Source organism: Panthera onca, chromosome D3 (assembly GCF_046562875.1).
Source record: "Panthera onca isolate mPanOnc1 chromosome D3, mPanOnc1 haplotype 2, whole genome shotgun sequence".
In the NCBI taxonomy this organism is placed as follows: domain Eukaryota; kingdom Metazoa; phylum Chordata; class Mammalia; order Carnivora; family Felidae; genus Panthera; species Panthera onca.
In genome coordinates this window covers 31,475,238-31,497,053 of record NC_138350.1, presented here as the reverse complement: position 1 = coordinate 31,497,053, position 21,816 = coordinate 31,475,238, and the positions used below count along the sequence as shown (strand labels likewise).

General features: G+C 34.4%; 1 protein-coding gene across 6 annotated transcripts in view; it reads right to left on the bottom strand.

Annotated features, from left to right (window-relative positions):
• Window positions 1-21,816, bottom strand: part of CEP76 (centrosomal protein 76) — a 34,943-nt gene that overhangs the window by 8,012 nt on the left and 5,115 nt on the right. For 2 of the 6 annotated variants that reach the window (XR_009604233.3, XM_060613192.3), the window contains exons 6-12: window positions 20,436-20,533; window positions 19,740-19,868; window positions 14,955-15,143; window positions 11,771-11,937; window positions 10,275-10,608; window positions 7,270-7,487; window positions 6,821-6,863 (exon numbers count right to left, since the gene is read on the bottom strand). Coding sequence is in view for 5 of the 6 variants with exons in the window: in XM_060613192.3 (XP_060469175.3) it covers window positions 6,821-6,863; window positions 7,270-7,487; window positions 10,275-10,608; window positions 11,771-11,937; window positions 14,955-15,143; window positions 19,740-19,868; window positions 20,436-20,533 (1,178 nt within the window). In the remaining variant the exon portion in view is untranslated. Of the gene's footprint in view, window positions 1-6,702; window positions 6,864-7,269; window positions 7,488-10,274; window positions 10,609-11,770; window positions 11,938-14,954; window positions 15,144-19,739; window positions 19,869-20,435; window positions 20,534-21,816 lie in introns of those variants that run through there. The other 4 variants (XM_060613191.3, XM_078435450.2, XM_060613190.3 and 1 more) reach the window with 4 other exon arrangements.

Genomic DNA, 21,816 nt, shown 5'->3' with positions numbered 1-21,816 from the left:
ATGGGAAGAGGGTGGGAAGAGAAGAGAGGGAAACAAGCCACAAAAGACTTAATGACAGAGAACAAACTAAGGGGTTGACAGAGGGAGGGAGGTAGGGAGATGGGCTAGATGAGTGATGAGCACTAAGGAGGGCACTTATGATAAGCATTGGGTGTTGTATGTAAGTGATGGATGAATCACTGAATTCTACTCCTGAAACAAACAAACTTCTGGTTGTTTTATAGAAACTGACAAGCTGATTCCAAAATTCATATGGAATTGCAAGGGACTCAGAATAGCCAAAACAATCTTGAAAAAGAACAAAGTGGAGGACTCTCACACTTTCCAAATTCATTTTCTTTAAAAAAAATTTTTTTTTATGTTTTTATTTTTGAGAGAGAGACAGAGTGTGAGTGGGAGAGGGGCAAGAGAGAGAGAGGGAGACACAGAATCTGAAGCAGGATCCAGGCTCTGAGCTGTCAACACAGAGCTCGACACAGGGCTCAAACACATGAACCGTCAGATCATGCCCTGAGCCGAAGTCGGACGCTTAACCGACTAAGCCACCCATGCACTCATTTTCTTTTGAATTAAGCGCTACACCCAACATGGGGCTTGAAGTCACAACCCCAAGATCAAGAGTCACATGCTCCACCAACTGAGCCAGCCAGGCACCCCTCATACTTCCCAATTTCAAAACATACAACAAAGCAATGATAGATGATCAAAATGTGTTAGAGGAACAATAAAAAGAGTGGCACAATAACAATAGAGAATCATGACTCTCTATTACTACATCTTTTGTCAACTAACAAGGTTGTCAAGATCATTCAATGGGGATACAATAGTCTTTTCAACAAATGGTGATGAAATACCTCAATATTTATATGCAAAAGAATGAAGAATGTTACCTGACAACATACACAAAACTTCACTGAAAAGGGATCAAAGACCTAAGAGCTAACACCATAAAACTCTTAGAAGAAAATGGGTAAATCTTCATCATCTTAGATTTGGCAATGGATTCTTAGATATGACAATAAAAGCAAGAGCAACAACAACAAAACAGATAAATTGGCCTTTGTCAAATTAATAACTTTAGTACTTCAAAGATACAATCAAGAAGACAACCCATAGAATGGAAGAAAACATAGACAAATCATACTATCTGATAGGAGACTTGTATTTAAAATATATAAAAGACGCTTACAACTCAATAATAAAAAGACAACCCTACTTAAAAATGGGCAATGGATCTAAATAGACATTTCTTCAGGGAAGATATACAAATGGCCAACAAACACGTGAAAAAAAAATGCTCAGCATCATTATGGGGCGCCTGGGTGGCGCAGTCGGTTAAGCGTCCGACTTCAGCCAGGTCACGATCTCACGGTCCGCGAGTTCGAGCCCCGCGTCGGGCTCTGGGCTGATGGCTCGGAGCCTGGAGCCTGTTTCCGATTCTGTGTCTCCCTCTCTCTCTGTCCCTCCCCCGTTCATGCTCTGTCTCTCTCTGTCCCAAAAATAAAATAAACGTTGAAAAAAAAAAAAAATGCTCAGCATCATTAGAGATCAGGGAAATGTAAATAAAAACCACAGGGAGATACCACTTCACACACCCTAGGATGACTAGAATCAGAAAGTCAGGTAATAACAAGGTGTTGGCAAGAATGTGAAGAAATCAGAACCTTCATCCACTGCTGGTGGGATTGGAAAGTGGTGCAGTTGCTTTGGAAATCTATTTGGCATTTCACTAAAATGTTAATTATTATATTAACCCAGCAATTCCTCTCATAGGTATATATATATACTCAAAAGAAATGAAGACACATGCCCACACAAAACCCTGGACATGAATGTTTATAGCAGCATTATTTAGCCAAAAGATGGAAACCACCAAAATGTCTATTGATTGACAAATAGATACACAAATATGATGTAACTATGCAAGGGAAAATTTGCCCAAAAAAGGAATGACATAATGATACATGCTACAACATGGATAAATCTTATACATTATGCTAAGTGAAAGAAGCCAGTCACAAAAGACCATATATGATTCCATTCATAAGAAAATCCAGAATAGGGAAATCTACATAGAAAGTAGATTACTGGTTGTTTACGGCTAGGAGGCAAAGAGGGGAGATAGAGTAATAGTTAAAGGGTACAGTGTTTCTTTTTGAGGTGGTAAAATGTTCTAAAATTGATTGATGATGGTTGCACATCTCTCTGACTGTATGCAAACCCTGAACTATATACTTTTTTTGAATTACATACTTTAAAACGGTTAATTGTATAGTAGGCAAATTATATTAATAAAGCTGTTAAAAATTAGTGATAAAATCTGTTTGCTTATGTTCAAATCAAATAGATTTAACTTCTGACAATCATCTTACAGTTTTGTACTACCATTGCTCCCATTCCCTCACTGGACACTTTGTACAAGGAAAAGATTTTGTAAAAGTTCAGTAACAAGTAGCCAGTTAAACAACTAATTTGTAAATAAATGGATTTCAGAATTAAAACAGACTGAATAGGACTGAAATATTTTCTAGATGCATGTTAGTGGGCACTACTCTTATATGTCAGTTTACTGAATCTCTTAAGTACACAAATAGTTGAATTCTACACCACAAGGAATCTCAAGCAGCTCACTGCCCCTCTAAGGGCTTCAGCTTTCCTAGGCCAGACTCCCTGAAGGGCAATTCTGGCCTCATCTGTCATTGACCTGATACCCCAAATATCACCGCAATTTTTTATAGGTTATGTGATAAGTATCATAAAGACTGGTGCCTTCCATGTCCCTGTCTTGGGTAGAACCACTAAAATGAAAATTTTCCATACTATGTGGGTTACTTGGTCATATCCAGAAATGCCATCCCCAGAGGAAAAAAAAAAAACTCACATTGTACAGAGATAGAGCAAAAAGAAGCAAACTCAAAGTCAGAACTTGGCTCTAGAACTGATCTATTAGAAATATTATCTTTAGACAGGGAACTTCACTTCTCTAGATCTCCATTTCATTACTATATAAATTAAGTGGACTAGAAGACCTAAGATTCTGTTCAAGTCCAAAATCCTGTAATTCAAAACCGTGAAATATTAAATCACATGTAAAAATAGCATAAGTATAATGGTAGTTAAAACTGTATAGATGCAAAACCAAAAAAAAAAAAAAAATAGCTACCTTCAAAAACACTAGGAAACATCTGTTTTTGGAGTATTAGTACAAGTCTAAATTCCATAGAATCAGAGAAAGAAATCTTTCCTGAGAGTATATGTGAACTAACAACCAGCTAATAACCTCCTCTACCTTCCCTTCTAGTATCCATGACTATTTCAACACTGGTGTCATGTAGTGAATTCACAAACCAAATAAAGGTCCAATGTAATTACAAGGACTATGCCAACCAAATCTCAGAAGAAAATATTAAACATTTAATACCCACACTTAAATGCATTGATGACTGTAAGTGAATTTGTGTTTTAAATGTAGAATATGCTACAAACAATATAGAATATGCTATAAACAATAAACAATAGGTTCTTCAAAATTAGATGGCTTCCAGTTTATATGTTTGACTATTTTGTTTTTAATATTTTATAAAGGCTTTGGCTAATCTCAAATTATTTTTCAACTGCCAACAGCTTGAAAACAATGCTACTTTTTCATTGGCTTAAAAGTTAAGAGCACGTTAAAAAAGGGGCGCCTGGGTGGCTCAGTCAGTTAAGCGTCTGACTTCAGCTCAGGCCATGATCTCACTGCTTGAGTTCGAGCCCTGCATCAGGCTCTGTGCTGACAGCTCGGAGCCTGGAGCCTGCTTCAGATTCTGTGGCTCCCTCTCTCTCTCTCTCTCTCTCTCTCTGCCCCTCCCCCACTCACACTCTGTGTCCCTCAAAAAATAAATATTAAAAAAAAAAAAGCATGTTAAAAAAACAGATCATCTAATTCCTGTACTTATCTCCATTAAATAGAAAGTATGAAATTATTATCTGAACTGTAGTCTAACCTTAACTATGTTCCTGTTTAGTACAGCATGAAATCAGAAGTATAAATGGGTTAGTTTAAACAATCGATGGTTTGTAACTAATGTATTCTGATGGTCAGCTATATGGTATAGAATAGTACTTTAATAGCAACAGTCTTTTCAAATATAAAGGCTACTTTTTTTGGTTCAAACCTTGTCTTTGTTAAAAAGTAGAAAACTGGGTTTCAAATACGTGTACTTTCCAGAACTGCCAGGTTGTCAATGTGTTTTTGCAGATATCAAAAAATGTATACCTCAATACAAGAAAAAAATTTAACAGCACTTGGAGTGTTCACTTGGTTGGAACTAAATTTAATAACTTTTATTCAACAGGTTCATGCTAGAGTAATGAACTTTCTAGGTTTCTGATAATCTTCTACTAAATAAATACACCTATGTATTATACACACACACACATATATATGTATAGGGAACTGTACTAGCGTACATATTGTCTAAAAGAACATATTAAAGACATTATATAAAAAATGTTACATTTTTAATAGGAAAACAACCTTTATGACAGCTAAATAGACAAGATATATTTAATTTTTAAAAAGAAAAATTGTTAGTAATAAGAGTAGAATTCTAGTGATAAATGCACTGAAATAATCTTTTGAAATAAACCACCTTTACAGAAAATTATTAATGCCAGCCTCTATTAAAGTGCATAAAAAGGAAATTTATTTCAGAATTTATACCAAAGGTGCATTATGGATACATGTGTTACTCTGGTACAGTAAGGCAGGAAGCCCACCCTCAATGATAATATAGCCTTCATCCTAACATAGTCTGCCTCTTAGTATGTGCCTCATAAATAGTTTGTTCCAAAAGGTGAAAATTACAAGCGATTTTCTCTATTGATAGCTTTATGAGTAATTTTGACAACAGAATAAAAAAGTCTTAATTCTTATTTTTCTAATTCTCTAAAGTAATGTCAGTCTCACAAGAAATATCTGATTATTGTTTTCAAAGAAAATTGAGAAGAGGGATATTTTCAGACTTTTTAAGCAAGCTAAATCATAAATACCATATATAAAAATAAAAGGTAAATTTTAGGCTATCTCTAGATTTTAATTTTTTTAAAAAACATTAAATCATTTTATTTGCAACGGTGAGGTAAAGTGATGAAAAGAAAAACTTGCACAGGTGCTTTCTTAAGAAGACCAATGGATAAAGCAACTGAATCAAGAACTGTGCACAGAGGTGCTGAATGGACAGTCATAGCTACCACATCATGCAGTTTATTACAAAAAGTGAAACTGCTATAGCTTTTTTAATGTTCACTGTTGCTCTCTTAAAACCTTGCTCAATTTTAGGGGCACCTGGGTGGCTCAGTTAAGCATCTAACTTCGGTTCAGATCATGATCTTGCAGTTGATGAGTTCAAGCCCCACGTTGGGCTCTGTGCTGACAGCTCAGAGCCTAGAGCCTGCTTTGGATTCTGTGTCTCCCTCTCTCTCTGCCCCTCCCCTGCTTGCACTGTCTCTATCTCTCAAAAATAAATAAACATTAAAAAAAATTTATATATAAAAAAAGGCTTGCTCGATTTTAAAACAAGTATCAGAAGGAAGTCCCTTACATATGCTTATTTTTCAGTGGCCTCACATAATGATTCTCCCATTTAGAGTAGTTACATATACACTGATGTTTTTATCACAATGAAAAAAGGGAAGAAAGAAAAACAAATGTGGGTTCATAAGATGGAATCCATGAAGAGGCTAATAATGGATCCTTTGACTACAGAAAATCAGCAACAGACTGCAAATATTAATTATAGAAAACAAGGGCACCTGGGTGGCTCAGTTGGTTAAGTGTCCGACTTTGGCTCAGGTCATGATCTCAGAGATCATGAGTTTGAGCCCTGCGTCGGGCTCTGTGCTAACAACTCAGAGCCTGGAGCCTGCTTGTTCTCTGCCCTCCCTCTCTCTGCCCCTCCCCTGCTTGCACTCTGTCTCTTAAAAAAATAAATTAAAAAAAATTAATTATAGAAAATACTTTATCAGTATCATAAAAAAAGAGTATGATAAATTTTTTCTAAAATACTCAATTCATTTTTATGATGATTCAATCAAATACTTATAAATTATTCATGTACTTTTCTGTGAGTTTTTTTTATTATTAATATTTATGTTTTCGGGTATTAGTTTTTCCTGCTCTTGCATCAAAGTCCTCCCATAAATCCCTGGAAAGTCATAAATATCCCTATAGCCATGGGTAAACCACTAAAGTGATAATTCATCAAGATGTATTTTCACCTAATAAATAAATCTGTTGTGAGATTAATTTCTATTTATATAAAATAATCCCATTTAAGCTATGAAAAATAATGTTCCATATTGACTTTACTATGGCTCAAACCCTCAGACAAATAAGTATCTCTCTGATTGCCTGTTAATGCAAAGAAAACTGGGTAAATTTTATATTCATATTTAAACTACTGAATACCTGTAAACAAAGTAGCATTTATTAAAATAAAATAAACACTTAATTTATACTAAATTCCACTCAGATTTATACAAGTTTTTCATTCTTAATTTTTAAATACATACATGATTTTTTTCAAACATTTTCAGTCAGGTATATACAATAGTAAAATATGACATCCAAGCCAGAATGCCAGAATGTGATTTTTAAAATAATGAACCTCTAAACAGCTAGTAATGTACAATGTGTAAAATTCCAATAAAACACAGGTATATTCTTACAGAAATGTTAGTCCTATAATACTGAGCGATATTTACAAGCAAACATGATCCAAACAGCACATGCAGATTCAGGGTAAGTAAACACTCGGACACGAACTGCCAGTCGCACCTGGTCTCCACGGCAACAGATTATTTCTTCACAGAAAGGAGACCTACAGAAGAAAGAAGATTTATTCAATTAAGAAGTGAACATAGGTTTTACTTTTTTCCAAGTAAGTCAGCATTTAAAATAATTTTTAAAAATCCTGTCTCTGCTACCAACAGCCCTGTAATTTTGGTTAAGCTATCCGAATTATAGAACATTTCCTCACAGTGTATAAATTTAAAAAATTACACTAGAAAAGATCAGAAATCTTCAACTAATATTGCACCAAAATCAATGGGAAAATTATCCAACTACCTAGAGCTACATTTCAGACTCACAATCTGTGGCAAGGAAAATAAATCATTATAGAATTTCATTATGTGATTCTAAAATCATTCCTAAAAAACCAGACTAACAGATTGCTGAAACTGCTAAGCCAATAATAACATTTATGAATTCGAAAATTCATTCACCGAAGACATGTGGCAAATGCACGCCTTGCATTTCTATATACAAAATGTATTGGGAACCCTTTAAATGTGTGACCATCAGGTACAGCCCTCCTTATGGCATCTTGAAATTCTTCATTGCCTGCAGATATACTTGTTGTACGCTCAAATTCATAAGAAGCCAAAGCTGGTGATAAGAGATAGGAAAGCTGGTCTTCCCAAACAGTGGTGAGACCAAGATCCTATAGCAATCAAAAGACAAAAGAAAAAAAGAAAAGGTGAAATACACTATTTTAGAAACCAATTGTTAATTGTTGACTATTTTAACATATGCCAAGAGAAAATTCTTAAAACCTGTCATAATTTTTTAAACTTTCTAGTAACTATTATAAAGACACATGCAAATAAAAAATAAAAGGAACTATAGGCATCTGGTTTTACTTCTTAGAGGAAAAAAATGTTTTTTCTTTTTAAGTTTATTTATTTATTTTGAGAGAGAGAGAGAGAGAGACAGAGAGAGAGAGACAGAGAGAGAGAGACAGAGACAGGGCAGAGAGAGAATCTCAAGCAGGATCCATGCTGTCAGCGCAGAGCCTGACAAGGGGCTCAATCTCACAACCACGAGATCATGACCTGAGGTGAAATCAAGAGTCAGATACGCTTAACTCACTGAGCTCCCCAGGTACCCCCAACAAAAAATTTTCAATACAATAGTCTTAGTAAAGGCTCCAAAATCCTATACTTCCTTAATATCCACTAGAAAAGACCATGTGGAATAGTCCTACTATGAAAAACATGGTATCACTGAATTTTGAGATCACATTTTATTTGACTTTAAATAATACGATTGAATCTGCTTAATTTGAGAGCTCCAACATAAATTTAACTGTAGTAGGGGAGAAAAATCAACAAATGAATTGCATGTATAAACTCAAGTATTTATTGAGCATTAACTCTTAAAAAAAACACTAACTTTTATACTGTAAAGAGATAAAAAGATGAAAAAGACATGCTATAGGCCCTCAGGGAGTTTAAAACATGTTTCTATGGAATGTTGAAGGCAATTATGATTTCATTTATATACATCAGAGAAACTACAGATATTCAGACACATGACATTTTAAAAACACTGTTATAAACATAAAAAACTTCTCAAAATTCTAAATATTTTGATATAATAAATCTCTAGCATTTCTTGATTTTGCATTCAAGGTTTTTACTGGTTCCAAGTGACTTCAAAGGTCCAGTATCATCCATTTATTTCCAGCAGCAAAAGCAAATCTCACTTGCTGATTTACAGGCACTACTAACTTAGTGATCAACACTGGTATCTAGCTCAGTTTTTTTGTTTTTTTTTTTTAATTTTTTAAACTTTTTGGAGGGGGTGCCTGGATGGCTCAGTTGGCTAAGTGTCTGATTCTTGGTTTTGGCTCAGGTCGTGATCCCAAAGTTGTGGGATCGAGCCCTGGGTCAGGGCTGTCTGTGCAGAGACTGCTTGGGATTCTCTCTTTACCTCTCTCTGCCTCTCCCCTGCTCACGTGCATGCGCTCTCTCTCAAAATAAATCAAATAAACTTAAAGAAAATAATAACAAAGAATAATTTTTTTAAGCTTACTTATTTTGAGACAGAGACCATGCAAGCAGGGAAGGGACTGAGAGAGGAACAGACAGAATCCCAAGCAGGCTCTGCACTGTCAGTACAGAGCCCGAGGTGGGTGGTGAACTGTGAGATCGTGACCTGAGCTGAGATCAAGAGTCAGACGCTTAACCAACCAAGCCACTCAGGCACCCCTGTTTTCTTTCTCTATTCAAATTCTTATAATGTAATAAAATACTGGTTTTGTTTGTAAACAAAACCTAAGAAAATTAAAAGGCAGTATGAGTGATGGAGGGAAAGGGGCAGTAATGAGGGGCTCTCATTCCCAGCGGTATAGTGAACTAGATCCTTGAGCAACCTATTGCTGAGAACTACAAATGCCAGACTAAATATTTTCCAAAATACTTTTAAATGCTTTGATGAATTAGCAAGTAAGTATGGCAGATTTTAGAGGCCAAAGCTAATAGTAACTGGAGCCCAGAACACATATCTATCAGTTTGTCTTTGATGGCCTCAAGAAACACAGAAAACAGGATTCATCAAAAGGTGAATTAGAAATAAATTTTCTGAGATTCTAGTCCTTTATCGGTTATATGTGTTGCAAATAACTTTTCCCATTCCAGTACTGCTCTTTTCAGCCTCTGACTGGTTTATTTTAATGAACAAAAATTCTTAAAATACACTAATCTTTTATGATTAATGCTTTTAATGTCTTCTTTAATGTACTTTACAAAAGAAATCAAAATGGCTAATAAAGAGGTTTGACCTCATAAGTAATCAGGAAAATGCAAATTAAAGCTAGAAGGATGTAATTTTACATCTACCTAAGTTAGTGTAATAGGAAGAAAAAAAACAAACAAAACTAACCTGGAAAAAATGAATATAAAAAATTATAGCCCAATATTTTCAATAGAGAATAATACGAATAAGTACTTCACAAAAAAGAAATAAAAACAGTAGTATTTAACAAAATCTGAACTAGTTCACCACCCTTTATTTCTAGAAGGAAATAATAAATTTTAAAAGTATTGGTGGAGTGCTAGGTGGCTCAGTCGGTTAAGTGACTTGATTTCAGCTCAGGTCAAGAACTCTCGGTCTCACGGTTCCTGAGATAAAGTCCAGCATCAGGGCTGTGCACTGACAGCATGGAGCCTGCTTGGGATTCCATCTCTCTCAAAATAAACTTAAAAAGAAAAAACAGTACAAGTATTGGTATATTTGGAAATTTCTGAGTCTCAGAACTTAACTCTCTTGACTCTCAAAACTATAAGCTTCTTAAGGGCAGGAACTCTGCTGCCCTTTGCTTTGTTAAATTTGCTTTGTTCAGGTATAAAAGTGACTGTACTATCCCACCTGCACCCCTCCCAAAATTGTTAAATACATAAACAACTGACAAAAAATGCATGAAACTACTAAGTTCAGTATTAATTACCTTTCTGTGTTCTGACACTAGTAGCCTTAGCTGCATTTCTATTTCATTACTTGTTACTGAAGCATCAATTGTAGATGCACATAGAGGGGGAAAGGGAGGAAGGGATGTTGTAGCTCCTGGGGCACACACAGATTTGATTGCTTCTTCACTCATGGGTTTCCATTTGGATTCATCATTCAAATCAAACACACATATTTCTACTGAGTCAGAGGGCTGACAATTTCCCAGGAACATCTGATGATTGAAAACACAACCAATTGTTCGATATGGGTACAATGGCTTGGGCTGTTCAGCAACTGGAGATTCATCAGGATTGACAGGTTTGTGGATATACCTAAAAGAAGTAAATCATAATTTTATATAATAAGAACTTAAAAATTAAGAAGGCAGCATCTTATTGAGAAAGAAAATTATTTGAACACTTAAGGCCATAACTATTTCCCAAGACTAGAGTTTAATATTTGTTTTTCCTTCTTATATTTCTACATTTACTCTATCTACAGTAATTGTATGGCACACAGTATGATATAAAAATCAACTCCACTCGGGGGGCACTTGGTGGCTCAGTTGGCTAAGCATTTGACTTTGGCTCAGGTCATGATTTCACGGTTCGTAGGTTCCAGCCTCGCATCAGGCTCTGTGCTGACAGCTCAGAGCCTGGAGCTTGCTTCAGATTCTGTGTGTCCCTCTCTCTCTGCCCCTTCCCCACTCCTGCTCTGTCTCTCTCTCTCAAAAATAAATAATAAACATTAAAAAAATTTTTTTTAATCAACTCTACTTTAACATGAGAATATATTCTATGTATAATCATTAAGATCAAAAACATTCATCTCAGATAATACAATTAAAATAATTTAGCTACATATTATTAGGCATAACTAACCAAAATGATTATCAACCAGGGAAAAATTCAGAAAAAGAAGAAGATGGCCCAGGGCTGAGCCTTTAAGAACTCCAACATTTAAAGACAAGATAAAGGAAAATTGAGAATAGCCAGACAGGAATAATGAAAACTGAAAGTGCTATGGGGAAGTTAAGGAAAGAAATGATCCTAGCAAGGAGGGAGCACTGAACTCTAAAAAATATGATGACAGAAAAACTAAAAAAAAAGTATACAGTGGATTTACCAATGTGGAGTTGGTGACATCAAGTTTTCAAAAGAAATCATGATTTACAACCTGAGCTTATTTTTAGGCTTGGGGAAAAACATCAGAAAAAGAGTATCCCAATTACACAATTGAAAGTAAAATGTAATTTTTTTTTTTTTTTTTTTTTTTTACCAAAATCATGTTGGTAAAGAATATTCTAGGTATATGAATTTTCTTCAAATTTAACAGCTTTTTAACTATAGTAATTTTTTACATAGTCATCAAAAAGGATCCAATAATAAAAATTATCGGTATAGGCCTTTGGGTACCACCAATATAAACAAAGAACTTATAATTTAAAACATATGCATCTTCATTTTAATATCCTTGTAAGCTGAGTTGACAAACCTGTGTCCCGTTAAACTCTCCCAAAAAGTGACAGTTCCATCAGTTCCACAGGTCATAACCCATGCATGAGGTATTCCTTTTGCCTTAGTCCCAACACACACAAAGGCTTCTAATCCATATCCAAGAAGAAGACTGCACAGAAGATTAGCATGATCTTCACAGTCACCCTAGAAAATGAAATGAATTTAAGTATTTATTCCTTCACATTGTTTCCTCATCAAATATTCAAATACGAAATTATAATAAAAGGGAATATTAATTTTTTCACTTTTAATCATAAGTCTAGTGTTAAGCTGAAACAATGATGGGGGGGACAAAATACACTAATTTTAGAAGACCCTAAATTATTTTACACAGTCAGTGCTCACAAACCTGATAGTCATAACATGTATACTTTAAGAGAGGGCTTTCAGGGGTGCCTGCCTGGGTGGCTCAGCAGGTTAAGCGTCTGACTTCAGCTCAGGTCATGATCTCATGGTTCATGGTTCAGAAGTCTGAGCCCCACATTGGGCTCTGTGCTGACAGTTCAGAGCCTGAAGCCCACTTTGGATTCTGTGTCTCCCTCTCTCTTTGTCCCTCCCCTGCTCGCCCTCTGTCTCTCTAAAATAAATAAACACTAAAAAAATTTTTTTTTTAAAAAGAGAGCATTCATATCAAAAGTTTATAAAAACTCATAAAACATAGATAGAAATGCAGCAAGATTTTAAAGATGATTAGCTAAAGGACATGAACAGACAAGATGACAAATGATACACTGAGAAATGTAAATACATGGGAAAATACTCAAAACAATGAGTTACAGTATCCATATGTAATCATCTTAAGGCAATAAATACTAGGAAAAATGAGAGAACAAAATGCCAACAGTGGCAATAATTATGGTAGATTATATATAATTTTCCCTTCTATTTTCTAAATTTTCTTTGACAATGTTTTATTACTTTCAAATCTTAAAAATGTTATGAAAACCACAAAAATAGAATATATCTTATATTCTATAAAAAAATCAAAATATTAAACAGTAAGGATGCAATTATATTAAGATATGTATTTAAGTGTAGGACTGTGGGTAATTAATATACAAAAGCAAAAATAACAAGTTCAGGGTTAGCATGGGGGATGATTTCTTTCCCCCCAAATTTTGTATTAGTGGCTCTGCACTGATTTTTTTTTAATGTTTATTTATTTTTTGAAAGAGAGAGAGAGAGAGAGAGAGAGAGACACACAGAGTGTGAGTGGGGGAGGGGCAGAGAGAGAGAGAGAGGGAGACACAGAATCCAAAGCAGGCTCCAGGCTCCGAGTGTCAGCACAGAGCCTAACGTGGGGCTTGAACTCACAAGCTGTGAGATCATGACCTGAGCCGAAGTCAGCGGCTCAACCGAGCCACCCAGGTGCCCGTGCACTGCTGTTTTTTTTATTAACTATACTAAAACCAATAGCATTTTAAAATCATTAATTGACTTTTGAAAAATATAATATCCAACCTTTTACACCCAATTTCTATACTGAGATTTTATAGTTTAAAAATTTCAAAGGAAAAATAATACTCCCAAAGATATTCAATGAAAAATTTACTCACAAGAACATCAAAAAATTGGAAGCAAGCCTACTGTAGCCAAGAGAAACAATTCCTACAATGGCAAAATGGTTAAGTAGATTTTGTATGTCAACTAAAGAAAACCTTATACGAACAACCATTTTAAAATGGAGATCATAAAAATTATAGCAACACATGGAAAAATGTTCATAGCATAATGTTAAATTATAAAGTAGGGCACAAAATTTTATTTATATCTCAATTATAATTATAGAAAGAATGATAAATACACAGGAGAAAAATATAAAAATACAAGAAGAAATGAAAAACCGGCAATAGAATTATATGTGAAACTGCACCTTTACTCTTGTAATGCTGCTATTTGTGCAAGAATAACTTTTTCAATAATTTTCAAGATTCTAATTTTAAGATATTCTTTCTCTTTAAACAAACTAATGTGAACATAATAGTGAATCAAAGGGATGATTATTTGCTTTGCAAAAGCATTTTTTACATAATAATTTTAAATATGTACCATTCCTACTATATTTGAAGTTAAAAAGCTAAAATCCATAAACACAACTTTTGGAGACCACAGCTTGAGAATAAATCAAAATATTTTTTTTAATAATGTTTAAGTTTTCAATTGTTTTTAAGGTAAAATCCTTCTGACAAATAAATCTCTATTCTAAATAGGTTCTACTGGATAAGCTTTGCCTTGTGAATGAATACTCATACTATTTATACAACATCAAACTAAACAAAATTATTTCAAAACAATAAAGAAATTTCTTTTCTTCTGTTTTGGTAGAACTGGAATGCTAAAGATGCTCTTATTTTTATATTATCAAAATTTTTAGAACACAGATTAGGAAATATCACACACAATCTATAAAATTAGTTTACTGAAATCAATTCATTTAACCTCAATAAACTTACATAATTTTTTAAAATAAAAATCAACAATGTGTCTTTTTAAAAAAAAATTGTAATGTTTACTTTTGAGAAAGAGAGAGAAAGAGAGAGACACACAGCATGAGTGGGGGAGGGGCAGAGAGAGAGGAAGACACAGAATCAGAAGCAAGCCCCAGGCTCCATGCTGTCAGAACAGAGCCCAACGTCAGATTTGAACCCATGAACTGCGAGATCATGACCTGAGATGAACTCAGACGCTCAACTGACTAAGCCACACAGAAGCCCCTACACAAATTCTTAAATATATACTTATATTTGAAACTAAACACAATACCATGCAATCCAAGACTTTTTTCCATATTCACTTTGTACTGCCATTTTCTCTTTTAAAAAAATGTATCATCTAAGTAGATTTTAACACATGAATAGTACTAGAAAGACCGCTGTTCTGGTCCCAGCGCCATCTCTAATTCACTGTTTAATTTACCTCTATATCTTAATTTCTGACACTATACTACTTGTCTCTACCTCACAAAAATCATATTACACTAAATAAGAAGCTATACAAGAAAATAAAGATGCCAAGGTTTTTCTTTATGTATTGAAAACAAAAGATTCTGACTAGTTCAAACGGACAATATATCCATTTTTCTAAGTTAATTATTTTCAAATGCAATAAATTCACATAACGAAGATGTACTGGTTTTCAATTCTATTACATATGTAGGATACCTTGTTTCTACAGAGAAAGGCCAGCAGAGTGCACCACTGTTCCTGTTTACCTCCTCCTCCAATAACCGGGGCTCTTTCATAACCAAGGACATTAACAAATCTTGCTGCTTGCCTTGGAGTATCCAAAAGCCTCCCAGCTCGAAGTGGTTTAATATAGGAACAGACTGGTCTATTTATCCCATTTTCATCCTGGGGGAAGAGAGGAAAACACTGTAATGACAGATTAATCATCCCCAATTTTAACACTTTCTTAGAACATATTAATGTGGGATAAAAGAATTCTAGACACCACCACTTATTGAATGCTGTGCATGTAATTTTTCTTTTAGTCCTCTTAACATCTCTTACTGTTTTCATTTTATAAATGAAGAAACTGAAGCTACAGGTGTTATGGAATAGAGCTGGGATTTAAACCCTGAGCTGTCTGACTCCAAAGCTTGTGACAATAAGAACTTGAACTCTCGTGATTCAGCAATCTCACTACTGGATATATATCTGAAGCAACTGAAATCAGTATCTCAAAGAGATATCTGCACATCCATGTTCATTGCAGCATCACTCACAATATCCAAGGTATGGAAACAACTGAAATTTCCTTTAATGGATGAATTAGTAAAGAAAATGTGATATTACATATACAACAGAGTATCGTTCAGCTATAAAAAAGGAGATCCTGCTATTTATGACAACATGGACATATCTGAAGAGTATTATGCCAAATGAAATAAGCCAAACAGAGAAAGACAAATCTTGTATGGTGGTTGTCACTTACATGTAGAACCTTAAAACAAAACAAAACAAATCAAAGGTTCATTTCAAGAAATAGAGAATAGAATGGTTGGGAAGAGGGAGGGATAGGGGAGATGTAGGCTAAAGGGTACAAATTTTTAGTTACAAGAAGAGTAAGTTCTGACGATCTAATGTACAGCATGATGAGTAGTTAATACAGTAAACTTGAACGTTGCTGAGAATAGACCTTGAGCATCCTCACTGCACAAAAGAAGAGTTAACTGTGAGGTGATGGATATGTTCATTATCTTAATTTTGGTAGTAATTCCACAACATATATGTATATCAAGTCATTATGTCATGCACTTTAAATATATACAATTATATGCGTCAAGTATCCTTCAATAAAACTAAAAAAAAAAAAAAAAAAAGAACTCCTCTGAAAACAGAATAGGCAAGTGGGCAGGGGATGGAGAGGGGCTCTAAGCCAAACTATTCTTTCATATTATCATACAGAATTTAATACTATGTATTCAAACAATAGCTTTTCTGATTTACTGACACAACAACAAATTATCATAGCTCATTTTGTTTGTTTCCATTACACTTGGAGATCCACAGGAAACAATAATTTGTTAACCAAGTCAACAAAGCAGAGTTTTGAAAATCGTTTTAGAAAAACATCTTACATTTCAAATACAGAATATATCCTAGGAGTTGAGCTAAAGAGCTAGAGTGCATACAAAAGTCTCTGATGACTGTCTACCACTATGCTTTTAGAGTTAATATTATAAAAGCCCACATTTCCCTTACTTCTTGATTACTGAGATGACAAAGTCAAAGGTCTACTTTCTATTCAAAATTCAAAGACAACACTCTCTATTATGGCAAGGCTCCTCAGAAATAAGACCTAACTCAGCCAACAGAAACATCATCTGTTCGAATTATCGGAACTATAGATGTCTTTTCTACACCACAAAAACATCACTTCTCCAATATAATCTCATACTTTAGCAATAAAAAAAAAATCCTATCATTTTCATTTAATTATAATGAGAAAGTCCATGAATTCTTATATGATGCAGAGCAAAATGTTATGATTTCACTCACAAGTATGGTCCTCAACTCTAAAAGGCACTGATTTTTTTCCCTGTCCTCTCCCACCCCACTGTACCGCCTGGCTCAAACACATCCATGGTAGTCTCTAAGTCTCCATCTCCCCCATGCTATCTTAGGAATCAGAAAGAGACAGAATGAAGGGATCAGTTGAAACAAAACAAAACCTCAAATAGAATGAAGAACCAAAGACAGATAAGGAAAATAAGGAAGAGAGACAGGAAAAGGAAGGAGATTTAAGCATAGGGTATTTCAAGGTACTCATTTTTTTTTTAATGTTTATTTATTTTGAGAGAGAGAACAAGCGTGCACGTGGGGGTGGGGGGGGGGGGCACAGAGAGTGGAGACAGAGAGACAGAGAATCCTAAGCAGGCTCTGTACTGTCAGCACAGAGCCCCACATGGGACTCAATCCCACAAACCCTGAGATCATGACCTGAGCCAAAACTAAGAGTCTGACTCTCAACTAAATGAGCCACCCAGGCACCCCACAAGGTACTCATTTTTAAAACAGAAAATCATGATTCTAATTTTAGAGACAAGTAGAAAACTACTTGGATTTCTTTTACGTTAACTCATTAACTCAGTATTATTGTTAATCTAGTGTAGTATGAGAATATTAAGTCCTGAAATCACAATCTCAACATTAAAAAGATAATCTCAATCCTCAAGTGATTTATAACATTTTCCTAAAATTTAATGGCCTCAAAGATCAACTTCTATAACTTTTTAAAAATTTCTTGCACTAGAAAATTTAAAAGCTATGATTAAGTGAATTACTATTGTACTGTAGCAAAACAAGCAAGGGAGGGAGAAAAAGTACAATGATTATTAAATGTAATGACTCTGAGGATTCCACAGATGTTTGGTTAGGATAAAGGTAATTAACTGAGTAAGCCATTTAGTCCTATTCTTACAACTCCACTAATAGGGAAGGCATGAGCACCTAAAAAGTGGATGCATTTGCCCTAAATCAATCATCAATAGTAGCAGCTTAGAATACAAATATATCCTATGTTTCATTACAGCAATATTTCCTATAAATGTCCCCATAAACTAAATGTCTTGAAAATTTCAATATTTCAGCTTCTAAACCTGCACTGTCCACTAAGAATTAAGAATTTCCACTAAGAATGCCACCAACCCTATGTGGCTATTTAAATTTTAATTAAAATTAAGTAAGATTTAAAATTCAGTTCTTTATTGCATCGACCACATTCTGCATGCTCAATAGCACAATGGCTACCATACTGGACAGCAGAGAACATTTCCATCACTCCAGAAGGATAGTACTGTTATAAACTATTTCTTCTTGTGTCTGAAAGCAATGGAAATTCACTTTCAGACCATGTATAATTTAATATTATATATTATGTTATATATAAATATAATTTAATTATATTATATAATAATATTCTTTTGTTTAAAACTATAGTTTTTGTGATTGGATTGACTGCCTTAAGTAACTGCTGCTCCTTAATTTCCTATCTAATCAAATATAGAAAGCAGCAGCAAAAAACACTTCTGGGGAATAGCAGTAAGATAAACAGTTTATTTACTCTCTCTATATAGAGAGAGGTGGTCCCATCAAACTAAAAAAGCACTAGGCAAAAGTGCAACTTAATAAAGTCTCCAAGACTGAGTTGCTGTTTGATCTTAGGAAAGATTCTTCATTCCTTTATCCCTTATACTGCTTATTTTTACAAAAGTGGCAATGCCTGACAAATTGACAGTCTCATATGGTTACCATGAAACTAATGACCTACGTGGTTCAAATATTCTTACAATGAATTTTAAGAGATGAGAACTTGTTTAAGTAATATTTTCTGCATGAAAATCCCCATTCCCTGATTTGCTTAACTGCATATCTCAACCTCTTCCTCCTCCTCTTTCATTTGTCATTTCTTTGATCCACTTCCTCACCCACCCAGTCTTCTTCTGGTCCCAGATTCCACATGGCAATGAATCTCACCTCAGACTAAATAGACAGTAAAGAGCCAGTTATATTTTGACTGGTTTCTCTCCACCCCATCCTGACGTCACTGCCACCTCACCTGCCCAAACAATGTACAGACAATGTGATCAGAAAGTGAGAAACCTTTTCCCTCATTTCCACCACTCATCAACTAGGCTCTCCCATTCCTAAGCTCCTCATCTAGAAATTGAACCACTCTTAACCCATCCCAGGGTAAAGCTAGACAAATGCACAGGATTTGAGATATGTTACTCAAAATAACACCATACTATACTCATATAAAAGCATCTATAAAACACTGAATACATATAAAACATTTGAATGGTTCCTCAGAATTACACAAATTAAGGATCTGATCATAAATTTTATGCTGATTTGTTAATGAGAGAAAATGGGCATGGGATACAAGAAAAAAGAGGCAGAGATATATAATTGAAATGATGCAGTTAAATATGACTAGTCACTGGCTCAGATGTATTGGCTAAATAGAATTATTCTATGTAACACTGTCTTTAAAAAAATACCCTAACAACATATATGTCTAAGCATATATGCCCAAAGCCCCAATTCTGCACATGAAAACTAATACCACAAAGTATCCTAGTAGTTAATCATTTAGTACTAAGTATCAGTCAGGGACACACTCCAAGTTAAACAAAATGGGTTTTCATCTGTTTTAAATCAAATACATTAAAAAAGGTTTTAAAAAGGAATTGAAAATGAAAACCAAATTAAAACAAAGATTATGTTATGTTATTCACCTACTTAGTAAAAGAGAGTATCACAAAATCAGCATTCTATTTTTACAAATAAACTTCCATTTGTCTGGAATAAATACATTTTACAAATTCAACTTTATACATATATGAAATTTACATACATGAAATTTACATATATATGAAATTTACATATACAACAGTAAATCTCAAATACAGATGTGAACCTTTCCCAGTGCAATTTACAAACCTGTGCAAAAATCTTAACCAGCCGGGAGTTGTGTGAGGGTCGAATCTGCAAATATTCTCTCCACCACTGCTTAGCATATACAAGAAATAATCGTTCTTTCTCTGCAGTTTTCTGACGTTCCAAAGCAAGCTTGAAATTTAAAAAATATATTTTTTCAATTTCTATTTCTTCTCCTTAATTAAATACTGTAACAATTCTACATACTGCTCCCCATCTCTACCACTACCCTGATCTAAACCACCATCATCGTCATCATTTGTAAGAGCCCCTGACTTCCCAGTTTAATTTTTCTTTGAGAGAGAGCATGCGAATGTGCACATACACACACGTGTGTGTACCAGCTGGGAGGGGTAGAGAGAGAAGGAGAGAGAATTCCAAGTCAGTGTAGAGCCCGACGCGGGGCTCCATCTCAAGTATGAGATGACCTGAGCCAAAACCAAGAGTTGGCACTCAACTGAGCCACCCAGAAGCCCCTGACTTCCCTGTTTCTGCATACCCTGTCTACAATCTGGTCTACATATATTAGTCAGTGATCTTTTTTCTCCCAAGACAAAAATTTTTTAATAATCATATTGTCATTCTCTTGCTTAAAACTAATAAATGATAATTTTCTAAGAAAGCACTGTCTAGGATCAACAGGTAAATATACAACTACGAAAACAAATACACAAAGAAAAGAAATTCAGAATTATTTACCTGTGTGTTCACTACTTCTTGAGATAATGTTTGATTGAGTGGTGGGTACATCTCAAGTTTTATATTTAAAATTCCCACAGAAACTTTTGATTCTGTGCCTATAAATATAAATATTTAGAACTTCAGAGGTTTCAAGACTATGTATACTTAGTCAACCAAAGTCCAACCAAAATAATTTTAAGAATTTTGTGTTTCCACTTACATGAAATAGGTAATATTCAACATCACCTTTAATATTCATATTATTTGAGCCAGATCAAATTAGTTTTTATTTTTCACAAAGGCCTTTATCTAATTATAAGATTACCTATTTTCTGACCTTCCTAATCACATTTTAAGGGACTTTTGGGATCTAATTGATTTGGGATTCTTAATTTTTAATCTCATTAAATGTATGCCAACCACATTTACATTAAAAACAAAGTCAAAACAACTGTTAAAATCTCTCTCAGAAAATATTTATACTCTTTGTCATCCAAAGTAATTCCCATTTATTTCTTCCCATTTTTCACATCACATGTGAGTACAAATTTTCAATCCTTGCTTGGATTTAAGGAATCAGAAAACAAATACACTTTATACCAGAACTATTTACTATTTCACTGGTGAATCACTTGTTTCTTGGTCATTATTATGATAATCATGTTAGGCCTATATTTGAAGACAAATAATGGGTATCTCTTTTGAAAATAAATATCCCACATAAATTTTTTTCCCCTACTTTCTATTTAAGGAAAAACACATTCTGGGTCTGACTTACCAAAATCTAAAGTACTAAAGCTATACTGTCCACAAGCCAGGTTTGATTCTGTGACTTAGTTTCAATACCAAACTAATTCCCTTACAGGTTATGCATAAAATACTGGCAGTTTCATTTTGTTTTTCACTGTTATTAGCAAATACAGTATGTATTACACATCAAGAAGTACGAAAGAGTCCAAGGAGACAATGGTAAGACAGGTACCACCTCTGTCCTCAAAGAGTACTATTCACTCACTGATCCTGTCAATGAGCAAGTTAACACCTCTTTGAGTCCCACATTCCCACATGTAATCGGATGGAAGAATATCAACTCCACATCTGAATTACTGCTGTAGGAAGACACTAGTACTAATGGGGATGCACTGAACATTGGAGTGTGCTGAACTAAAAGATTTTTGCGTATGCATACATGCATGTGTGTGAAATATCTTAATTTTCTTTACAGCCTTACATATTATCAGATCGATATGGAGAGGAGAAAAAAAGCTATCAAAATTTCTCTATTCATTTCCCATAAAAATTTTTTTCCTTAAGACAAGGTCAGATTGACTGTGAAGTTCTATAGTCATAGCACACTTCAAGACATTTCCTAAGACTATAATACTGGAGTCCAACTGTA